Consider the following 18,514-nt stretch of genomic DNA (forward strand, 5'->3'; position numbering starts at 1 on the left):
CATGACCTGAAGAGTTAAAACCCTAATTTACTTCTTTCAAGGAGCAAGAATTCACTGATGTGATTTATTAATTTGTACAGCATTAAAAAAAATATATATATATCTTTGAGTACAGGATATGTACAAAATTGGTGTAAGAGCACATCCTATTCTGGATTTCTGCCCAGGTAGGTTTCTTATCAGAACTGCTCTGCTGTAGTTCTAGAACATCAGGTATTTCTACCAGAAAGGTAAACTTTGGTTCAACCAGTTTTTGCTCAAGGATTATCAGAATACAGCCAGCTTTATTGTCAGCCATTTATTAGAGACAGTTTCCAGCTGTACAAAGTGTAATTTAACATCCAGACTCCAACACCTGTCCCAAAACACCAAAAGGATGAGGAATAACACCACAGGTGCTGAGTATTGCATTACTTCAGTGTTTATGTACAGAGTAAACTCAGTATTTAAGTAGTTCAGCAAAGGCAGATGAAAGGAGTGACATCTGGTGCAGGGTCGAGTGACAGGAGGCCCACAAGAAGTCTTGCTGAAGCTGTGGAAGTCTTGTGCCTGCCTGAGCAACCCCCAGGGTGCACAGCACCCCTCTCCCTGCAGCCCTCCAGCCTCATGATGCTGTGTATCAGGAGCCAGCTCTTGCAGGGGTGCTGGGGAGGAGAGCTGGGGTAGCTCACGCTGTGTCCCACATCACCAAGAGGACTGAACAGCTGCCAGCTGGCACCCGAGGACGCTGTCTTGCCAAGCAGGTCCCGTACCAGAACACTCCGAGCATTCATCAGTGCTGCAGCACCTCCCAGAAGCCATTCCTTCAGTAATTCCACTCCTTCCAAAGCCTCCTGGTATCATGGCAACAGTTGCTCCCAGTTTTCCCAAGAGGAAGAGAAGAGGGACAGCTACTCACGGTCACTGTCACTACTGTCACTGTCGCTGCTGTCACCATCCCACTTGATACTCTCCAGTGCCTTCCTGTGATGTCAAACACATCAGCCATCAGTCACCTGTTGTGACTTGTGCTTGAAAAAAGATCCCAAAACACAAGGCAAATACAGAGAATATTATGGGCTGTCTAATGCCTACTGTCAAAGGACAAATGCAACCAGCATTTGCTGGAAACACATCCTCTTGGGAAAGCCAACTCCATCAGCTGCCCTCCAAGCTGTCAGGAATGCTGGTATTTATTCCCTTGGAGCACATCTGGCTCCAGACTGTGGCCCCTCAAGCCCTGATCACCATGTGAGGATCATCTGGGCTTGGCTACAGCAGTGCAGTGAGAGGTGGCCACAAGCCTCAGAACCTGGCAGCCACATGCAGGGCCATCCTGCACCACCCTCCTGCTGTTACTGGGCTGCAGCAGTGTCTTCAGGAGCCAGACCCAGCTAGGAAAGGATTCCAGGAAAGGAAGGCAATAGCAGGACTGAGCAGTGGATAAGGCTAACCCCACCATGGAAAATTCCCTTTCCTCCTAGGTGGGATGGATACAGCATGGAACCAAAAACTGAGGGGCCATTTCAGGCCTGGAGTCAACACACCAGCAGATCATTCTGAAGCCAGTTGTCTGCTCCCTTGTCAGAGAAGCCTTTCCAAAGATGTTACCTCTCCAAGATCCTGTCTACTGTACCCCTTCAGCAGTAACATGAAACATTCCAACTTACTTCTGTGTTTCAGAGAGTTGAAATTCCTCCTCTGTTCTGCTTTTCAGTCTTTGAGATAAAGGAAGCCCAAGGGATGCTGCCAGCTTTACCATCTTAATTGCCTCATCTGGGCAATTGTTTTGCTTAGCACAGTTCAAGAACTCGTCCATCACCTTTTCACTGCAAAAGCAAATGGTGACTGTTCTTAAGAGTCTCAGGAGAGGTGCCCATTAATTTATAGCCCATGCTTTAGAGAGGGAGAGAAGGTGACATTTTCAGATCAAACAGTTCATCTCTGCTCCTGCCAGGAACTTCACCTCTGGTACAGAGGGAAGGCCATGTGATAAGTTTGGGAACTTCTGTCCCAGCAGAAGAGAGCAGGCACAGAGTGCCACTAGGTGTGCAGCCTTTGGTACCACACACCCTCATGGTGCTCACTGGGACAAGCTCCAACTTTTTTTAAAAAAACCCACACCCAAACAAAACCCATTACTATTCCTTACAAGTTGTGTTCTACTTCAAACGATTTCCTCCTCCAGAATCCTGAGACAAGCAAGCTGGTGTAGCCTAACAGGGAACCACCTAAGATTTAGCATTTGACTCAATAAACTTGTTTTCAGAAATCCAGGCTCCTCTGAAACACCCGTGCTTGGTTAAGAGCTTACTGGGATATTTCTGAGCACATGAAACCAGGCATTTGTGAGTCCTGATCAGTCTGATTTGCACAGCTGGGTTCAAGCACTTTCAACATGCTTGAAACAGGTATTCCAAGACAGAAAGCTCTTGGAATATTTCCACTGGATAAACAAACAGCCATGCTCACAGGGACAGACACACATTCATGTTCTGGAAATAAATGGACCACTACTATCAGTTACAACGGGAGGTTGGACTACCTGACCTTTAAAAGTCCCTTCCATCCCAAACTATTCTTCCATCCCTTAATTCAGGATCTCAGCCAAAGGGGAGACTCAGTAACTGAAGAACCTAAAAATACTTACGTGGGAATCCTATTGATTTTCTGGAAATGCTCCATCATGTTCCTGTTCAAAAGAAAACAAAATCATTAAGTTTAAAACTGCACATAACAGGAACAGACAGATATTCAACCTGATGGATGAGCCTCCACTGGAACACAGCTAAGCTCAAATTCATGAAACCATCTTCCCCATAGACCTCGTGCTGTATCCTTGCAAATGCAATCTGTATGAGCTAACCTCACTGATTAGTTTAACACAAAATACCTTACACTCTGCAGAAAACAGTAAGTGTGGCTGGTGGCAATTTTCCTTTAAAATACTACATATTTTCAGTATTTTTAACAGACTCCTTTGCTACTTCTTTGTTTCAAATGAATCACTGTACACTGAACATCTGCATTTAACAGAAAATAGCTCAAAACCTTAAATCAGAAGCTAGATATTTTAATCTGTATTTCAAGTTTAGAGCATATAGGACAGTAAATTCTAGCTATTAGAGTACTAAAACCAGCCTGTTTAGAGTTTTGATTAGGACTGCTGCTAATTAAAAATTTAATTAAACTAATTAATCTCTTTATCAGTTTGAATTCCAAAGAGTTCTAAAAATCAAAAATGGCGAGTTGTGGGCACTCAGCAGTGCTCAGGGTCAGACCACACCTTGCCATAAGCAGCTGCACAAAGCTCTACACCAGACACTACATTAGTGTCTAAACCATTTTTGAGACAGACAACTTGGTGTCAAGAAGGAACAATAACAAGGGAAAAAACCCATCACATTCCCTGCAGGCTTTATCCCCTGCCTTTGTCTGCACTGGCATTCCAAGGCACAGGTCATTAGCTTTTGCTTTTTGTGATTAAGCCTTGAGTTGCAGTGCCAGCAAGCCCAGAGCAGAGAGCCCACACGTACCAGGCATCCTGGGCTCTGCCAGCCCTGGCAAACAGCACCACGACGTGGCCCAGAGCACTCCCTGTCCACTCCAGGGGGACCTGGCCTGGCCCAGCAGCCTCATGGACAGCTTTGATTTCTTCAGCACAATTGGCAAATGCCAGCTGGATCTGTGAAAACATTGTGAACAAAACCTCTGAAATGAACAGAAGCTTTTCAGGGCAATTTTTCCTGTAGCTCCTATAGGCGTGCTCTGGATGTGATTTAAATTTGTGAATTAACAATCATTACACTGGGAGACAAATCTGTCACTTCTGTCAGGATGGCTGTCCCCAGTAGGCAAGCTCCAAGGTGGCTTTGCAGGGACAGTATTCACCTTCAACACCCTTCAGCTGGAGAAAGCAATTACTGCAATGAAATCCTTAGCAAAAATCCCTCAATTCTGCCATGTGCTTCCCCAGAGACATGGCTGGTTGGGCTGCATCACTTCTCCAAACCCTGGTACGAAGGGATCCTGCTCTGTTAATGTGAGGTTTCTTTATAGGTTGAAGACAATCCAAGTGGTTCAGCAGGCCTGGATAGGCCCACATGGATCTGGAAATCTGCAGTGGCAGATGCACTGGAACTGGATCTCTAGGACTGACCAGGGATACAGCATTTACCCAGTCTAGGGAGACACCACTACTCTCTACTGAGCTTCTGTGCTGATTTTGGCTGGGATAGAGTGAAATTTCTTCAGTTTCTTCTTTCTTACCGTGGGGCTGTGTTTTGTATTTAACATGGGAAGTACGTTGATAACACAGGGATATTTTTGTTAATGCTGGGCAGTGTTTGAAGAGCATCAAGGCTCTCCCACCAGGGAGTGGGCTGGGGGTGCACAAGGTGTGTGGCACAACAAGGACTGGGAGGGGACACCTCTGAGACAGCTGACCCTAAATGCCCACGGGATATTTCAGACCACAGGATGTCATGCTCAGCAGATAAAGCTGGGGAAAGGAGGAATGGGGGATTCATTTGGAGGGATGGTGTTTGACTTCCCAAGTAACTGTTACACATGAGCTTTCCAGGAGCCTGGCTTTCCTAGGGATGGCTGAACACCTGCCTTTGATGGGAAATGGTAACTGAGCTTGAGCTCTGCCCTTCCACTGCCCCAGTTCCCTCCACCATCTCCCAGCAAGGGCTGTGTGGGGGCTCAGCTGTTCGTGGGTGTTAGCAGCTTCCTTACCTCACTGGGGTGCTGGTCCCTGCTCATCAAAGACAAGAACTCCTCCAACAGGTCTTGTCTCCTGCTAAATCCCAGCTGTTTCACATCTGTTTAGAGAGAGGCAGTAGTTGGTAGGTGTGACCAGCACCCCTGTTCCCAAATCCTGGCAATATGGTCAGCACACTTTAACAAGGCAGAACCATGCTCTGTGACTGAGCTGTCACATTTAGTTCCCTTTCTTTCCCCTCATTATCAGATTATGTGAACAAAATACATAAAGCAATCTGATTTTTTCTTGCCTTCCCTGCTCATCTCAAAGATTTCTGGGTGACAGCCCAACTATTCCCTTGATAATGGCCCTCAAGGTCCCCTTCATTATCAGATCCTGTGTACCAAATACATAAAGCAATCTGATTTCTTCTTGCCTTCCCTGCTGGTCTCAAGACTTCTGGGTGACAGCCCAACTATTCCCTTGATAATGGCCCTCAAGGTCCCCTGCACTGACCAGCCTGGTGGTGACCCAGTCACAGAACAGGGAGGGAACAGCACACAGAGCACTGTCTGTAACATCAACTACCAGTCCTCAGGGGGAACATGGACCTGCACTCCTGCAGGACAGTGAGGCCCACAACCCCCCACAGCCAGAACGCTCCACCACTGTCTGCTGAGGATTAAGGAGTGACTCGTATTCTTTTTATTTTTTGGGGGCTAGATTAAATCTTAACCAAGGATCTGCAGAGGGTCCAGATGATTCAGTATCACAGGCAAGCACTGCACCTTATCATGGCTACTCCAAGCAACGGGATGTTTCCAAACTTTGCACTAGCTCCAGCTTTGCACTGCTCCTGGCATTTGCCAGACAAAGTGCCCATGAAGCCATGTAGCCATCACTGACCTTCCCAGACTGAAGGGATCACTTCCAACTGGTTGGCTGCATCCAGTGCTTGAAGGAGGTCCAGTATATTTTTAGGACTTGGATAGAAGAGCTGATGAAGGAAGAGAATCATTTCAGTCACCTGTCACTGCTCCATTTCTCTGCAGCTCTTATCCTGGTACACACTTACCGAGGATGACATTTCTTTGTACCACTTTAACACCACCTCAATTTGTTCCATCATGCACAACAATGAAAAGAATTTTGACCTAGAGAGAAAAAAACATCCTAATTCAGTGATGATAATATCAAGCAAACTATGAAAGTACCAGCAGATGATGGTGTGCTGCTCAATTTGTATTGCAGATCAAGGACATTTCACTGATTGCCACAATCCATGCAATCAGAAGAGCAGCAGTGTTTCTTACAACAGCTTAATGCTGACATTAGATTATTGGCAGAACTAATTAGATCACTCTGTTTTAAAATATATTAAAAAAGCAATCTTCCTGCCTGATGCCAGTTTTAAGGTACCTGAATCTGTCTCAAATGCAACTTTTGGATATAAGAACTGAACTAAATTAACCTTGTTACTTGGGCAAGTTCACAAGACAAGCCTGAGTCCTTGATCCAGTGCACTGACTAGGAAAACATCCCTACACAAAGAAATGATGCTGTTTTGCTGTTACCTCCAAAGCTGCCATGCAGGCTACACAATAGAATGGCAGAACCCACAAGTGGTTGTTCTAGTTGTTGGATGGGTGTTGAGATAAACTGATGCTCCAAAACACTGGATTTCAGTTCACAGGCCACAAACTGAAAATAAATCCTAAGCAATTACTGCTCTGATGAAGGATCTAATTCCCAAACTGGACACACAATAACCAGCTGGAGCTCAATGTCTGAATCCTAGTTTGTATTGAATCTGACAGCAGTACAGAAAATGCTGAAGAAAACCTCCACTTCACTCACCAGTAGCCATTTGACCGATCCACATCCAAGAATTTCCAGTTGTCTCCCTTCTCCAGGGCCTTATTTAACTGATAGGCAAGCTTGATATCCTTAAGATCACAGCACTGCAACAAACCAGTCAGATTTGAAAGCTGTTACCAAATGTAACTCAGAAGAGTCACAGAGGTACATGCACAGATCACAGGCATGCAAATTACCAGTCAGGGAGGAGTCAAGCAAAGAACTGCAGAATTGTGGCAGAAAGGAGGAGGTGATGAGCACAGATGAAAATGGGAGGTACTGAAAGCTACACCTTGTATGACAGGATGTAAACTCACAGGCAATTCTCCAACAGCTGGAGGGGCTCAAAGGAATTCTGATGGCAAGGAAGAGGCACTTACCACTTGCATGGCCGTGTTAAAAAAGTTGGCTGAAAGGGAGCAAACAGAAGTCTGTTAACTTTAAGCTTCCAAGGAGACATAAACCAGCTCATTAACCCACCCTCCCAGAGGATGGATGAGGTATCCAGTTAGAAACTCAAAATCTGTAGCTCAGTTTGACAATATAGCTGAACTCTTCCCTTTCTTTGCAGTCTTTGGTGTGGCATGAGTTGGGTAGGGATTTTTATACACTTCTAGCAACAACTTAGAGCACAGAAAGAAACAGTTTAACACATCTAGCAGGACAAGCAAAGGAAGGAGGGGTATAACATTCTGACTATTTCCAGAAATCCTTCCAAAGACAAAAAAGAAAGCTGATGAAGAGTGCCTTTCAACACTCCATGAACACCACATTGTCTGGAGACCTTTCTCTGCCAAACCCATCTTCCAATGGAAGCTGCATCTGCTTCCAAACCTACAGAAAGGCTTTTGAACTTCCCAGGGCAAAGCTGTGAACGTTCAAATGGCAGAAAGAGCCACTAACACCATGGGATGTTCAGGATATTCCCCTCCTACAGACCCACACTCCAGTTCCCCATGAAGCATTATTTCATGAAGTTTTCTGAACAGGATTAGAAAGAACTAAAATAGGAAAACTCACACCACACCTACAACAAAAACCTGCCATTCACCTCATGTGCCTCATTTCATCAAACTGCTCTTCCTTAAACTGCTCTTGTAAATAACCCTAGGATTTTTTATCACATAGACTTAAAATGCTCATTCACACATGCTACACACCTACTTGCACACAGAAGCCAGTGCAGCAATGCACAGCACAATTCCCAACACTGGAATTTGCCCTTTGTCTCCAGAAATATCAGCAGGGACTGAGAGAAGCAAGCTGCATGCCTTTATTCTACTTGAAGTCCTTACCATCATCAGGGTCCTGAGCAGTGAAACTTCGCTTTTCAACCTCATTTAGCACCTCAGAGATGATGTCTGATGACTGAGCATCAACTGTGGGACAAAGAGACAAAAAACATCGTATCTCAGTTGTGCCAAGCACTTCTTTGTGAAGAGCATCAGTCTGCAAACACAATATGAAATTGGGAACAAGCAACACAATTTTAAACAAATGCAATTTCTGTGGTGCTCCACACCAGCTGCCATATAATTTGCTCTAAAATTTGTCCTGCTATTGCCAGATTTCCACATCAGGAGGGCAGATTCAGAAAGATAGAAGTGCTTTCTAGCAAGAAATCAAACAGGCCTGGAAGTTTGTCTGTTAGAAGGTCGCACTAGAAAAAGTATTTATACTTTCTATAATATTGTTTTAAAGTATATTATATAAATATACTTCATATTTATAAAATTTAAAAGGGGGGAAACCAAAACCAAAACTAAACTAACCCCCAAATTCCAGAACCAAACCTAGAGAAACTCCAGAGAAATTCCTTCACGTTTCTTAAAACACAAGGACTGCACTTATGGCTATTTTGCCTATTCTGTTCCTACAGCCAAAAGTCTGTGGGCATGGGACCTTAAACAGCTGGGTTCCTGCCTGGTTCCTGGTTCTAACACAGCTGTTTTTCATGACAACTGTAATGCACAGAAGAACTGCTGCAGGAAAACAAACTCCCTGTGAGTGGCACAATATGAAATCACACACACTGTGGTGAGACCCAGCCTACAGTGACCGAGTAGCATTTGCTCCCTGTATGAGGTTATCCTATTTTGTCACCCAAGCAGAATCAGGCAGCACAGGGAACGCTAAGATCACACCCATTAAAGGTTGTCTTTCAATCCATAAGGGAACTGCCTTCACCCATCACACATGAAAAGCACCAAAGCAGCTGCTACACAAGGCACGCGGGTGGCCGGGCCCAGGGCGCACGTACCGCCTCTGTAGTACACGGAGAGGAGATGATCGTAGGATGCAAGGCTGGGCTCTGGAAAGCAAAAACACTGCAGTTACTGCAACACTCCTGGCTGAGCTCTGTGCCACTGCTCTAGTTCACAGTCTGTTGCTTCAGGCATGCATAAATTTATCTAATATCTCTCCCTGCCCACCCCAGTGCTGGATCAGAGCTCACGTACACCCACCTAGGAGAGGTGATATCCAACACTGGAGCACCAGCTGGAGCATCCTGTTTCTATGGGGGAGCAGCCAAGCCTCCCTGCTCTAAATTAAAATCAGAAATACTGCACAGCTAGTTTTCCTCATGAATGTAATCTTTAGCCTATCAACAAGCATGTTACTGGGGCAAAGTACAGCCCACAGGACATCAAATTAATTCTGCAGATATTCTCTGTTTCTGCAATATTTATTTGGAATAAAAAAATCACCATCTAGCTCAAAAGCTTTTTTCTGCAGAGATGTAGATCTATAGACTGAACTGGCTTAGATGGCTTGTGAAGTACATCTCCCCTGGAGTCAGGGAATCAGCACCATTCTGTGTGGTGCTGAACTCCTGTGTTAACTGTTCTGTTCTGGAGGGGGCACTGGAATATCATAATCACTGCATGTAATAAATACTCTGGTTCTCTTACCTATATCAAGTGCTTCCATTTCCTTTAATACAAATAAGGACATAGTTCTGCCCACACCACCACATCTTCTCAGGCTCTTCAGTACAGAATTAAAAGTCAGCAGAGTTGGTTGCACTTTCTGTTGAGCCATGTGAGTCAGGAAGTCCTTAAAACAAAATTCCCAAATTCTTAGTGCCTCACATTATGGATCACAGTTCAGCTTTCATTGCCTCAACCTAAACCTTCTACCCACCTTAAAGTGAACACCTTTGCTATAACTGATTGTTTAATCAGTACTATCTAATTTTGAATGAACAAAACTCAAGGCTACATTACATAAGAATAAATATTGGAGAACTGTCTCTAGAACACAATGGAAAACTTTTGTAGTTACATAATATTTTTCCTTACTGACGTATCATTAAAACTCAAAATTACATTTCTGTCACAACACCATGAATTAAAATTCAAAGAGTGGTTATCTAAAACTTTACATTTACTTTATCTATCTCCCAGCAGTAGTTTCCCCAATTACTTTCTGTCCAGGCAGTTCCTGGATCAGGTATGTTCTCACAAGGCAAATCACTCTGCAAAGGCAAGGTTGGATTTTTTTTTTCACACTTGCTACTCCTCCATAGTTACCTTTTCTGTTTAAACTACTGTACTTCCTTTACAGCAGAGATTAGTATCTGGGGACAAAGTTCTTGCTTTTGGTCTTCCAACAACTATAAAATTTTACTAATAAGGCAGAGCCTTATTAGTAAAAGAGCCCACTCTTACCACTTCCCCACCTCTTTTGCTCTACCCTCCTTACCTTGGCTAATTCCCACCTTTCTACGAACTTCTCCTTTAGATATGGGACTGCTCTGATCAGTGCATTGAAGGTGTGCACATCAGCTGGAAAATGTAAGATAATCCATTTTAAATGACAATTTATAGCCTACAGGAAGCAGTTTTTTCTAGCATGGCTCAGTTTCTGGCAATGTCTCATGCAAACCTGTTTCTAGTGAGCCAGCCACACGCCAGCTGCACTGGAATTCCCAGTTTGCATTCAGCTCCCATGATCCAGCTGAGGTCCGTACCCCTGCGCCAATCATCACTGCCATGAACAAACACTCTGTGCCCAACAGGAGAGCACAAAAAAATCCAACCAGGAGACACTCACCCTTGTGCCTTTCATTCAGCAAGTCTATGTACATGTCATAAGCTTTAGAATAAGCCCCGTGCTGCAAAAACAAAAAGAAACCATCTCTGAGTATGTGAGATCTCAAAAGCTGAAAAAATCCCCCAGCACTGAAGAATAACTTTACCTTCACCATCCCACGGATCATTGTGCAATAGGAGTGTGCATTCCTCTCTGGCATTATCTTAAATATCCTTTCAGCATGGTTGTTTTCCCTAGAACCAATGAGCAAGATAAATGTTAAAGAACAAAAGACACTCTTAGGAGAAGGATTCAATATGCAGAATAAAATAAGGGCTGCAACCCCAAAGACTGACACTCACATATCACACTTGTGGTACTTGAAACTATTCTACAGTCACCTACCAGATTTCCATGAACACTTTAAAATATCAGCAAACACAGGTTTATTTAACAAGTAACACCTGTGAGTATGGGCTGCTTAAAGACTTAGGTCTGTTCCATAACAACACAAGTGCACAACCCATGGGATATAGAAATATAGGCAACATTTTCTATACCTCCATCTGGGGCCAGATGACTGTGAACCTCTTTGAAATTGTCTCTTTGGAGTTTTCTGTTCTGAAGCATCCACCTGGGGAGATTTTAGCAAAAAGAAGTTTCTCAGAGGTAAATTATGACTTAACATCAAATGACATGACTTGCTAAAAAAACTGAAGTTCAGCAGCATGGACCAAAGGTGGTTTTTAATGGGTTATATAAGAATAATTTATATCATAACATTCAGGAACCAATAACTAGATTGAGAATAATGTTTATGTTATTAAACATATTAACAGCTTTACAAAAACTACTGTGGCTAATAGGTCAGTCATGGATTTTTGTAACAGAAGTATCTCCTGGGAATGTTGTCTGCATCTGATCCACCTCATGGCATCTCCCATGCAGACAGTATAAAAATCTTGATGTCACCTTGATATGCTCCCACTATGTATGCAATAAATTAATAGAGATCAACAAGTTTTCCATACCCCTGGTTCTTCCAAGCTCTCTTTTTCTTCCTGCTCTTTTTCAGGAGTAGGTTCACCATCTCCGTAGAAGCATAACAAATCCAAAAGGCTGTTTGTGGTCTCCAGAGACACAGGGGTACCTTTAAAAAATGAGAATTTAAGACAGAGAAAGTGAAGAGCTCACCACTCTACAGCCATACAGAAAACCTGTGAACGCCACTCTGCTCTCTTCCAACACAAAGACATTCTCTAGCAAGTCCCTAACCCTGCTGTGACACCAGTACTGTCACAAACCCAGTCATCACAGGAGACAATTTTAACACTGAACTAGAGTATGTTTTTCTACTGAAGACACTGAAAGGGTAGAGATTTCCTGATCAAGTAGGAGGAAGTGACAGCTGTCAGCCAGAACTGTGAAGCACCTCAAGCCCAACACAGCCATGTGAAATTTCTAGTGCTTTTCATAACTCTTCCTAGGATACACCCTGCTGTGAAGAACACTTCATATGTTTCACTTTCTATGAAACATTCAAAATCAACAAAAGTATTTAGTCTGCTTCCTCTTCAAGAAGCCAATTGTTCTCCTTTTCACCAAAGTGACATGTCAGACAAGCAGTGGCTCAGATTCTCCAGGAATTCCAGAGAACCACTTCACCAGACCAGAGTCAGTTGTGAAAGAAGCAACAGAGTCACAAAATTGTCTCCATAGCCTGTGGCAGCTACTGAAGTATTTTTGGCACAATTTAAGCAGGGCTCCACCACAGAACCTGGCAGGCAGACATACCTGCCTGCAGAAGCTGGTCAAACATGTCCACAGACTCTTTCACCATTCTGAGGTGGATGCGCTCCCTCAGAGCTTCCTCACTCACTCCTTCAGTCTGAGGTGTGAGAGTCTCAGGCATCAGGCACTAAAAGCAAACAGAGGAATCTGGTCACAAGTCCAAACCTTCTCTAGATATCCTTACTCTTCACCCAATACACTGCTTGCAGCCTAACAACAGCAGTCCTTTTGGTGATGAAGGACCACACACATCCTCACCCTCACTTTGTGCCAGGAAGCAACACCTAAAAAACACTGCTTTTCTTACTTTTATCTCAAGAACCTGATATGATACTCAACTTCCAAGGAAAAACGTCCACTACAAAAAACATAATGGAAATACAGTACTGCATTCATACTGTCTGCAAAACAGTTTAAAAGTTATCCTTTTATCTTAGTTTTGGACCAGTCCAACAGTAGATTTCAGTGGCAAAGCACAAATATAATGAAAATCAAGAACAAAAAACTTACTGGTACGTTGGGCTCTGCAAAAGTCTTGTCAAAATACTGAGGAAAGTTCTTTATGATGTATTTTGCAGCATTTCTCCCAGACTCCTTTGACAATGAATAGAGGCGCTACATAGAAATGAGATAGAACAAGATGGAGAAACATACTCAACTTCCAAGGAAAAACGTCCATTACAAAAAACAATGGAAATACAGTACTGCATTCATACTGTCTGCAAAACAGTTTAAAAGTTATCCTTTTATCTTAGTTTTGGACCAGTCCAACAGTAGATTTCAGTGGCAAAGCACAAATATAATGAAAATCAAGAACAAAAAACTTACTGGTACGTTGGGCTCTGCAAAAGTCTTGTCAAAATACTGAGGAAAGTTCTTTATGATGTATTTTGCAGCATTTCTCCCAGACTCCTTTGACAATGAATAGAGGCGCTACATAGAAATGAGATAGAACAAGATGGAGAAATACACAAATTACAAGGCTGAGAATTAGAAGAAACATTTTATTTAATAATAACATTCTGATGGGATCAAATTAAACTCATATAATTTTCAACTTACTAGAATCACAGGGACAACATTCCAGATAAACATTCTGGTATTCATGCCAGTATAAGAATCTCTATTCTTTAATGCCATTGTATTTTACTTCCCTGTTATTCAGTCAAGGGACACAGATCAGATATCTGAAATGCTGAACTATTACCTCAAGCTCAAAAACATCTCATTTTAGAGAAAAGAAAATTCTGAAAGCAATCTGATAGCTCATTTTCTTTTCTAATCAAACACAGGCTTCAATTAATTAGGTAGGAGTATTCACAGCCTAGACAAAGGCATGAGGGAAGCTATCAAGGATGTGAAAGGAAATACCTACAGCATTAGCTGCATTTCTTGGCATCAGGAAAGGGTCATCCTGGAACATGTAATGAGCAGCAGTAGGGTCCTGTAGAAAGAAGAGCCCAGCAATGAGAAGTTCATAGTTATGTGCACAGGCACAACACACTGCCTCATGGAATTTAGGGCATAGTGAATTCTTCCATCACAACCATCACCAATGCACGTTTTACAGAAGTTCCTCTTGTTCAAATAGGCTTAGCCTGTTTAAAAATAGCTTAAAAAAATATTTCCATTTTAAACACACACACTTGCAGGCTACTATGATGACAAAAAGGGTCCTTTCTATAACATAACAAGCAGTAAGTGCCCTGCAAAACAAGTAGGACTCCCAAGTGTAACAGTCTTGGGAAGCTGATGGGACTTGGCAAGTTTTGATTCAATTCCCAGAATTCAAGACAGATGGGATTTAAGAACAGCATCACAGCATTTCCAGGTTTTGTCCAGCAAGAACAGACACTCATTGCACTTTTAAAAGCCTTTCTGGCCTGAGATTAGGAAGGACATTCTGGATTGGGAAGCTGAAGTGGTGAAGGAACTTGCTCCCTATGTTAGTGACAGCCTCACCAAAGCACTGCAGCTTTCTCTGGTAACTGCAGCTCTCTCTTAGCACATGGATGAGGCTTTAAGGACACAGCACAACACCCTGAGCCAAAGGGAAAACCCTGATGTGAGTCTCATCTCTGATTTATGGCCAAAGCAGAAAGGGCACTGCACAGAATGGACACCCTGACCCATCCCCATGGCCCACAGAACCACTCACCCTGTTGACAGTAGAAGCCAAGGTCTGGAGCACAGCAAGCTTATCCCTAGGCACAAAGGAGTTGCATTAATTCCCAGCTGCAGACTTTGAATGCTGTCCATTACTTTGTTTGGAGAACAAGCACAGGATTATCCCAGACCACAAGGATTTTAAATTCTAGGAAATAATGTTTTTGCTGCACTAAGGAAACATCACTTCTCACAAAGAAAGAGAAAATGCAAAAAATGGCCTCAGTTCTTAAACAGTTCCAGGAAAAAAAAAGATTTTGAGGAAAACCCTAAGAGTATCTGTGTTTACAGCTATTACTCCTGTCCTATAATACATTATCAAAGAAAGATCACAGGGAAGAGACACAAAAATAATTCTTTGGAATGCTTCTCCTAGAGCATCTCCAGGGGATAAATATATTTAAGTCACTCTACAAGACATATCTTTGCAAGAAAAAATAAACCAAACCAAAACCAGGTATCTCAGGACTCCTGTGCCTGTGGGACCTTAGACTTTGGTTGTTTCAGCAAACAAGGAAAGGCCAGTGAAAGTGGCCTTACTTTAGGTTTACATGCTGACACCATTTGACCATAAACTCAATTTTTGCTGTACAGTCATGCAGTTCCATCTTAAGTGCTCCCAACAAAACAGGTTTTGTTCAGTTATGTGATTTCTAAGGAGGATTTATTCAGTCAAGTTTATTCAATCAAGTTTTATTTTGCTGAAAGAAACACATTCACATGCAAACAGCCAAATGAACTTGATTTTACAGATCTTTAGCAAATGTGATCTTTTACAAAGAAATGGAACCATGCTGAAAATGCAGTTGTTGTAAGTGCTTTTAAAAGAAATGTAAGGAATGCAGTGTATATAATCTTCAGAGAGTAAGAATCAAGAATATTCAGGGCTCCAAATCAGCAGGAAAACCCCTAGTGGGACATTGCATCAAGGAATACAGGAACATCAACTTTCTTTTTCAGTTTTGGTGGTCAGACTACATTTATCTGTCTAACATAGATTTTTTTTTTTCCAAGTGAAGATTCCAAAAGTAAACACTCACCATGTTTTCCTTCGGGGGAGCACAATTTCTTCTTGAGTTACTGCAAGTCAGAATTAACAATATTAAAGTGGTCATTAGAAACAAAGAGATGCCCAAAGAAAATTTTGATGCTGTAAGTTGTAGCAAGTTGGGGTCAATCCTTCTCCCAAGTGATAGGACAAGTGCAAATGGCCTCAAGGTGCATCAGGTGAAGTTTAGATTGGATATTAGGAAATATGTTCTTCACTGAAGGCTTGTGAAGCACTGGAACAGGGGAGTGGTGGAGTCACCATCCTGGGAGGGATTTAAGACATGTTGATGTAGCACTTAGGGATGTGGTTTGGAGGTGCCTTGGCAGTCCTGGGTTAAGAGCTGCACTCCACTAACTCAGAGAGCTTCTCCAATCCCAGAAATTCTATATTCTACAAGAACTGATGAGTTAAGCTGATCCAGCTGGAAGTACTAAAACAAGGATTTTAAAACCACAGTGTAACATAGGCTCATGGAGCTGCACAGCTCAGTTCATGCTCTTGGAGCATGGAGCTGGTTGGTGATGAGGTAAGGAATCAAGTTAATCCAGGAAATTTATGCACAATGAAGACAGGGAGAGAGAAAATCCAAGGAGGGGAAAGAGGGTGTTTACATCATCTTAATCTCCTGACACACTGAGTTGTTTAGAGATCAAAGAACACATGCAAGGAACCAGTAATGAAGACACCTTACCTTGTGAATTGTCCAGAGCCTTCCCAAGAGCAGGACTACTCGAAGAGCTCCTACAAACAACAGGGTTTGAATTCATGGCAGTCACAGCAATACAGCAAAAGCAGAATAGTGAAATTCTGTACTGCAGGTTAGAATTAACTAAAACACTAGAGGGAACTGGAGTGCACTGGAGTAACTGGTAATGTTGCACTGTTATTAACTCCAAATCATTACCACAAAACTTCTATTGGATACTTCTCTTAAGGCCCTCATTTCAAGAGACAACTGGTTGTACATGAAAAACTTTACTACCAAAAAAATCTGATTACTTAATATTGGGGTATAACATTTTTAAAGTCGTTTTCATGAACTAGTGAAAGAAAACTTAGAAAGAACTTAGAAAGAAAATCACAGATGTAAATCAGGAAAGATTCTTCATGCTTTGGAGACAGGATCATGCTGAAAACAGCACTTTAAAAAAACCCCAAAAAACCAACTTTAGACACGAGTAGTTTTCACAGTAGGAGAAAACCCAGAGTAATGATGCAGGTGAACGAGCCCTGGTGAGTTGCAGAATCTCCCAGAGCTGCAGCACACTCAGACACAGGACTCACCTTGCTGAGTATCACAAAGCAGCTGCTTTGTGCTCACTGCTTCAAGTCCTGCTCACCACTGTTCACATTTTACTGCTTTCAGCACAAACTAGGTTTATGTTACAGTGCTCGTACTCCTTTTGCTCATGAAGCAACCCAAGAGTAAAGTTTTACTGCAGCCCTGGCCTTCAGTGCCTCCACACTGACCCTGACCCTGAGGGAGAGGCTGTCCAGGTGCAGCCACAGCTCTGTGCTTTACCAGGCACTGCACAATTCCAGCTGCTCCCGGGGAAGCCTCACAAACTGATTAAGTATGATTTTACCATCCCAAAAATGAATAACGATTGTGAGTGAAGTGGGACCTTTTCATTTGAGACAGCCCCTAAACGAAACCATTGCATAGAATCATGGAATGTTAAAGTGTTGGAAGGGACCTTTAGCATCCTGTTCCACCCCTGCTGGGCAGGGACACTTCCACTAGAGCAGGCTGCTCCAAGCCCCATCCAATCTGCCCTCGCACCCTGACAGGGGCTCAAGGGCAGACAAGTTGCTTCGCTGAGCAACTTGTGTCTCACCACTCCTACAATAAAAAATTTCTTCCCAATATCTAATCTAAACTTCTCCTTTCTCGATCTGTACTCATTATTCGTTGCTACTCCTATCACTATAATTCCTGGCGAAAAGTCCCACTCTGGCTTCTTGGCAGGGCCCATCGATATTGGCACAGTTTTGGCGTCTGTATGCAAAATTCCCTTCCCGGAACGAACAGCTCAGCTTCCTCAGCCTCCGCAGTGAAGTGCTCATCCGCTCTAGGAATCGCTTAAACCCTCGAACTCTCTCCCGGGCAGGTTCCGAGCCGCCCCAAACGAGGGAAGACCCCGGGAAAGGCGCTCAAAAGCAGATAAAAGGCGTTCAAAAGCAGATAAAAGGCGTTCAAAAGCAGATCAAAGCCGCACAAGAGGCGCTCCCTCCCTCCCTCCCGCCGCGCCACCGCGCACTGCGCCTGCGCAGCCCTTCCCGCCTCACTCCCCACACAGCCAGCGCCGCCCGTCCGCCGATTCCTCCCCGCTGCCGCTGCCGCCTCCGCCTCCGCCACCGCCCAAAGCCGCACAAGAGGCGCTCCCTCCCTCCCGTCACGCCGCGCCACCGCGCACTGCGCCTGCGCAGCCCTTCCCGCCTCACTCCCCACACAGCCAGCGCCGTCCGTCCGCCGATTCCTCCCCGCTGCCGCTGCCGCCTCCGCCTCCGCCACCGCCCGGCCCTTCCCTCCCGGCAGCCCCTCACCGGTAGCTCTCCGGCCCGCCCGGGAGGCGGCACGGCCGGCCCAGCCACAGCGCCCGCTGCCAGCAGCCAGCCCCGACCCGCCGCGCCGCCATGGCGCCCCGCGCGCTGCCTCTGGGAAGGCGGACGGCACCACTCCTCCAGCGGGGGGGACGCCGCCCCGCCGCGGCGGTGGTACCGCCCGGCCCCGCCCCCCCCGCAGCGCGGACCGCGTGGTGCTGCCCGCGGCGCGGCGCTTCTAGCGGGAGAGCGGGAGCCGCTGTCGGCCGGGAAAGAGTCGCTCGTTCGCCATGAGGCCGCCCAAAGTGGTGCCGTGGCGGCGGCTGGTCGGGGTGTCCTTCGGGATGTACACGGCCGAGGAGATCAGGTGAGGCTCCATGTGT

The 18,514-nt window shown here is 44.4% G+C and overlaps 2 protein-coding genes and 1 non-coding gene across 3 annotated transcripts in view; 1 reads left to right on the forward strand and 2 right to left on the reverse strand.

The window, feature by feature from the left end:
• Positions 1-264: 264 nt before the first annotated feature.
• Positions 265-18,291, reverse strand: PTCD3 (pentatricopeptide repeat domain 3). Its single transcript, XM_039723970.1, has 24 exons — positions 18,135-18,291; positions 16,279-16,328; positions 15,577-15,616; positions 14,529-14,574; positions 13,746-13,814; positions 13,199-13,303; positions 12,374-12,497; positions 11,611-11,729; positions 11,140-11,213; positions 10,746-10,833; positions 10,601-10,661; positions 10,250-10,332; positions 9,457-9,601; positions 8,805-8,855; positions 7,840-7,923; positions 6,925-6,953; positions 6,545-6,648; positions 5,763-5,841; positions 5,594-5,684; positions 4,720-4,805; positions 3,516-3,664; positions 2,630-2,671; positions 1,650-1,808; positions 265-963 (listed from the first exon to the last, which is right to left on the reverse strand). The coding sequence occupies exons 1-24, from the start codon at positions 18,224-18,226 to the stop codon at positions 891-893; spliced, it is 2,043 nt and encodes a 680-aa protein (XP_039579904.1). The 5' UTR covers positions 18,227-18,291; the 3' UTR covers positions 265-890.
• LOC120509423 lies at positions 10,400-10,541 on the reverse strand. The gene has a single exon (XR_005629260.1). It is a non-coding gene; the product is annotated as a small nucleolar RNA SNORD94 (small nucleolar RNA).
• POLR1A (RNA polymerase I subunit A) overlaps positions 18,291-18,514 on the forward strand; it is a 31,131-nt gene continuing 30,907 nt past the window's right edge. The window contains exon 1 of the mRNA XM_039723963.1: positions 18,291-18,498. Within this exon, the coding sequence (XP_039579897.1) occupies positions 18,422-18,498 (77 nt within the window). The 5' untranslated portion in view covers positions 18,291-18,421. The remainder of the gene's footprint in view (positions 18,499-18,514) is intronic.

This window comes from Passer montanus, unplaced genomic scaffold (assembly GCF_014805655.1).
Source record: "Passer montanus isolate IOZ18808 unplaced genomic scaffold, ASM1480565v1 scaffold51, whole genome shotgun sequence".
Taxonomy (NCBI): domain Eukaryota; kingdom Metazoa; phylum Chordata; class Aves; order Passeriformes; family Passeridae; genus Passer; species Passer montanus.

Excerpts from the sequence above, each read along its gene's own strand:
- PTCD3 (XM_039723970.1), bottom strand. The coding sequence starts at position 18,226 with ATGGCGGCGCGGCGGGTCGGGGCTGGCTGCTGGCAGCGGGCGCTGTGG. Across the intron at positions 9,602-10,249 it reads AAAGGTGGGAATTAGCCAAG|GACTTCCTGACTCACATGGC; the intron begins GTAAGGAGGGTA and ends TTTTGTTTTAAG. Across the intron at positions 1,809-2,629 it reads AAAATCAATAGGATTCCCAC|TGAAAAGGTGATGGACGAGT; the intron begins GTAAGTATTTTT and ends TTGCTTTTGCAG.